This window comes from Fukomys damarensis, unplaced genomic scaffold (assembly GCF_012274545.1).
Source record: "Fukomys damarensis isolate Sample0158 unplaced genomic scaffold, DMR_v1.0_HiC HiC_scaffold_19, whole genome shotgun sequence".
Taxonomy (NCBI): Eukaryota; Metazoa; Chordata; class Mammalia; order Rodentia; family Bathyergidae; genus Fukomys; species Fukomys damarensis.
Window position 1 is genome coordinate 64,679,378 of NW_022900931.1, and position 4,904 is coordinate 64,684,281.

A 4,904-nucleotide genomic window follows, 5' to 3' on the forward strand; every position below is an offset into this window, starting at 1 on the left:
GGCTTTTCCTCCTTCGAACCCGTTCACCCAGGCCCCCATCCCTCCTCCCATGGGCTCAGGAGTCCTGAGATTCCTGTGGAGTCTTTGGCCAATTCAGTGTCAATCCCGGGGCAGATTCCCACCCTCCGCTCTCATCCCCACTTTCCCAGGAGCTCCCGCCAGACATTAACCAGCTGGGCTCGGGCAGCGATAAGGCCGCCCGCCGTTCCTCCTTCGAACCCGTTCACCCAGGCCCCCATCCCTCCTCCCATGGGCTCAGGAGTCCTGAGATTCCTGTGGAGTCTTTGGCCAATTCAGTGTCAATCCCGGGGCAGATTCCCACCCTCCGCTCTCATCCCCACTTTCCCAGGAGCTCCCGCCAGACATTAACCAGCTGGGCTCGGGCAGCGATAAGGCCGCCCGCCGCCCCGAGGCAGTGGATGAGGGACTCTCCCAGAGTCCTCTCTCCTGGAATTTCCTGGGTAGGGACTGAGTGGAGGGTCTTGTCCTGAGCTCCGATAAGAGAAACCCAAGGTGTTACCGGACTCGGACAGAAGACTGTCTAGGGAATCCGCGAACGGTGGCAGTCACCGTGGGAGAAGCACAGGAGCAGAGGAAAGGGGACAGAAACCAAGAGAAAGAAGGGGTAGAAACCTAGAGGGAAAGAAAGGGACGGACTCAGAAAGAGAGGGCAGGCAAAAGAGAGGAGACTGAACATCAGTCGGAGGGACGGAGACCCTGAGAAAGGAGTCCTGGGGCAGCCCCTCCGTGGCAGGGCCCTTTACCCCACCATACCCCCACCCTGCGACCCGCTCCCCTCCTCCTGAGCTATTTTTAGCAGGAAAGTTGATGCCTGCCTTGGGGGTCATCTGGCCTAAATATAGTGTGGCAAGGTGGCAGGAAGGGTGTCCCCGGATTAGGGTGTTCCCCTTCCTCCCCGCCCCAGCCAAGGCTACACAGAAGGCGGCTCCAGTTGTTTACGGGAGGTGGGGAAAGCACACTTCCCAGGCGTGGGTGTCTCTTCTGGTCACCTCTCTAACCTCTCCAGTCTTCCCAGCCGGCACACAGTCCATTCCCAACCCGGGGGATCCTGCAGCTTCAGGGATGAATGTTCAAAGGAGAGGAACCCAGCAACAACCTCTGTCCCTTCTCTCTGGGTCTCCGTCCTCTCCCAGGTCACAACTCTCCCAACCCTCTGTCCCCCTCCCTCGACCTTGGTTCCTCTCCCCTGCGTGGGCTTGGCTCTCTGTCCCCATCCCCACTTCTGTGGGTCTCTGCTGGAGTCTGCACCCCAGGACTTGCCTCGTCGCTGGCCCTGTGAGAGACAGGGCTCAGAATGTGGCCCCTCTCCCTCTCGGAGAGAAGCTGACCCGCTAAAGGTTGTATTATTTTCAACCATTATCAAACTCTTCCCACAACCTGTACCTCCTTTCTCCTTGTATAAAAAGGGAGCTGGATTAAATTTGGGATCTCCAAACTGAATTCTTTCACTGTGGTTTTGCTCACTGGGGCTAAGTGGGAGGTGTGTCCCTTCTTCATCACCCTCACCCTGTCTTTCACAATGGGCCTCTGAGGTTTTCTATGACCACAGCAGGAGGGGAGCTTAAAATAATAACAACACACTGTAAACCACTGGACAGGTTTTAATAAGTTAATACAAGTGCCTTGAATGATGCTTGGCACGTAGGAAGCCCTATATTTGTTAGTGATCGTAACCTCCTCCTCCTCCTCCTCCTCCTCCTCCTCTTCTAAATGCCATTTAGTACTGAAAGACTCTGAAATGTTTGGTTTTGTGACCTTGGGTGACACCTTCCCCTGTCCCCTCCTAGCATCGGATTCCTGTCTATAAGACAGAAGGCTGCGGCCTCACTAGGTTGTGGAGACGTGGAGTCAGGCGGCCTGCCACAAGTTCTGGCCTGCGACTGCGTGTGACCTTGGGAAGCCATGGGCCTGCTGAGATTCAGGTTTCCCCCTGGAAACATGGTGACCCCTGGGCCAGAAGTGCTCAGTGATGCCCCGGACTGGGATCCTTTTGTGACTCAGAGAACTCAGGGCACTGAATTTTTCTGCCTTTTTCCTTTTTAGTTCTCTTTTTCTGGGGCCCTGTGGTCGGGTTCCAACTCTGCTGTCTTGGCATCTGTCTGGGTGCGACATCCCCGCTGGGTCTCCACCTCCCACCCTTGGTCTCTGTCCCCTCTCTGAATCTCAGCTTCCCCTTCTGAGACTCTGCCTCCTCCTCCTCCCTCTCCCTCTCCCTCTCTCTCTCTCTCTCTGGGTCTCTGCCTCCCTCTTTCCAGGTCTCTGTCCCTTTTCTCTGAACCTCTTCTGGTCTCTCTTTGTCTGGGTCTCTGTCTCTCTTTATTTCTGGGTCTCCCTTTGATTTTGTTTCCCATCATGTCTGGACGTAGCACGTCTCTGTCCCTCTCTTTCTTCTCTGGCCTCCATGTTTCCATGTCTCCTTGCTAACCACTGAGTAGACCAGATGGAGTGGGGATTTGATGGGTAAAATGAAGCTCAAGTGGGGTAAGTGGCAGGAGCGCCTCTCTTTCTAGGTCCCTGTGGATGAACCCTAACTCCACTGCTCAGAATCCAGCCCACCTCTGCAGTAGCAGAGTCTGTGACTCTTGCCCAGGGCTGTGATCCTTGGGTCCTGGTGCTTCCAGCAAACAGCAAAACCACTTCACAGGGCTTGATGGACCACAACCCAACATTCCTGTGGGGTCACACAATGGCCCCATGACCCAGCAGTCCTATGACTTTACTGAACTGACTTTACCAGACTCACATGCTTCTATATCTCAACCCAGCTCACTGTGTCCCTGAAGAACTCCGAGTCACAGAAGTCTACACAACTGGACTTCATAGAACCTGAAAGATGAGTCCTGTCAGACACTCCAACCCTGCTTCACCCATCTCCACCTAGAAAGCTTGAATTCTTTTACCTGACTCTGTATTCCTACACAAGTTCACAGAACCTAAAACAACACGGGCCTAGAAAAAACACAAAGCCACACAGTTGTCCACGTGGCTTCATGACACCGCACACAACCACGCGGTCAGTCTCGATATGCCCTTAAGTGACCACCTGACTTGACCCAACATGGCCCGCTGAGACTCAAGGCCACAGAACGCTGCCTGATGCACTTGGAGAAGACTTACCCAGACTCATCACCCCACCCCACCTAGTGTGGACCTAAGAAACCCCCAACTGGATGTGACCAAACCTATCTCAACACTACCTCAAAAGGCCCACAAGCTTGGCACACACAATGCAATACTAACCGATGGGGCCACCTCTCGACTCAACACAAACCCACTGGCATTCATTGCTCCTTCGGGAGGTACCCATAGCAGCTACAGACCCAACAAGACAGCACTGGTTACCACTTAGCCTAGTCCTTCCTAAACCCCATCCCCTCCCCTGCCTCCCTCCCCCTTCCTTCCTCCAGGGAGACACGAGGTCCTGCAGACCTCAATGGCCCCTCACACTTCGGTGACCAGGTGTTTCCCAGGGGGGGCCCAGAGTGGAGGCGGCAGCTCAGGCACCTCTCCATCCACCAACCCCCCATTGGCCTTGCCCTCCAGGTTGACACAGGGCTGTGTGTCCACGTGGCTGTACATCCCGGCCTCCTCGCCTTCTGTCTCCCGGTGGTAAAAGTAGCTGAAGTTGGAGACAATGACAGGCACAGGCAGGGAAATGGTCAGCACGCCGGCGATGGCACACAGAGAGCCCACTATCTTGCCACCCACAGTGACGGGTGCCATGTCTCCATAGCCAACCGTGGTCATGGTAACCACAGCCCACCAGAAGGACTCGGGGATGCTGGTGAAATGGGTCTCCACAGAGTCAACTTCAGCAAAGTAGACTGCGCTGGAAAAGAGGACCACCCCGATGAAGAGGAAGAAGATGAGGAGGCCCAGCTCCCGCATGGAAGCCCGAAGCGTCTGACCCAGAATCTGCAGGCCCTTCGAGTGCCGGGACAGCTTGAAGATGCGGAAGACACGCACCAACCGGATGACCCGCAGGATGGCCAGGGACATGGCCGGCTGACCCACACCCCGCTGCCGGGCCAGCTCGGTGCCCAGTGCCACAAAATAGGGCAGGATGGCCACGAAATCGATGAGGTTCATCACGTTCTTGAAGAAGATGGCCTTGCTCGGGCAGGCTAGCAGGCGCACCAGCAGCTCGAAGGAGAACCAGCAGATGCATAGCGTCTCCACCACAAAGAACGGGTCATTGAAGGGCAGGCGGGGTGGCGGCCCAGGCACAAGGCTGGAACCATTCAGCCGAGCAGGGAACTGTAGGGAGGAAAGGGCTCAGCCTTGCTCAACATCAGAGTGGCCGGTCCCCAAGGCCCCAGTGAGCTGGCTGTCCTCGCTCCGTCCCGGGACCCCTGATGGTGCTGGGCAGGCAGCCCTTAGTCCGTCCTCAGCAGGACCTCCTGACCAAATGCTTAAGTAGGGTGGAACCGGTTATCCCCCAAATCCCACTTCCTAGAATTTATTTTCCAATTGGGGAGGGGCCTGGGGAGGGGAGGGCTGGGCAGGGCTGTCCCGCCCGCCCCCATCCTGTCTTTCTTTCCTCCCAACCACAGCCTTGACCTTAGTGGTTCGAGATCCCCGCACACCCCTGCGCTCGCCGTCCGCACAGCCTGACTTTCTTTTCCAGCCCTCGGTCCTCAGCCCGCCCCGGCTCCAGCTTGCTCTCTTCAGGCCCTGCTCGCAGCCCTCCAGCTCATCCTTCCCATCTGTCTCGGCCAGCTGCACAGTCCCCGGAGTGTCCAGATTGTATCTCGCCCCACAGCTTCTGTCCCCAAAATTCCTGCGCTCTGCCGATGCGTTCTCCTCTCCTCTTAACCTCAGAGACCTCAGGCCGGGCCGGGGGTGTTGGGTTACCCGGGCCTCAGAGCCCCTCGCCCCACCTT

General features: G+C 56.7%; 1 protein-coding gene across 1 annotated transcript in view; it reads right to left on the minus strand.

Moving 5' to 3' along the window:
- Window positions 1-3,376: 3,376 nt before the first annotated feature.
- Window positions 3,377-4,904, minus strand: part of Kcna7 (potassium voltage-gated channel subfamily A member 7) — a 14,476-nt gene continuing 12,948 nt past the window's right edge. The window contains exon 4 of the mRNA XM_010640890.2: window positions 3,377-4,278. Coding sequence (XP_010639192.1) covers window positions 3,463-4,278 — 816 coding nt within the window. The 3' untranslated portion in view covers window positions 3,377-3,462. The remainder of the gene's footprint in view (window positions 4,279-4,904) is intronic.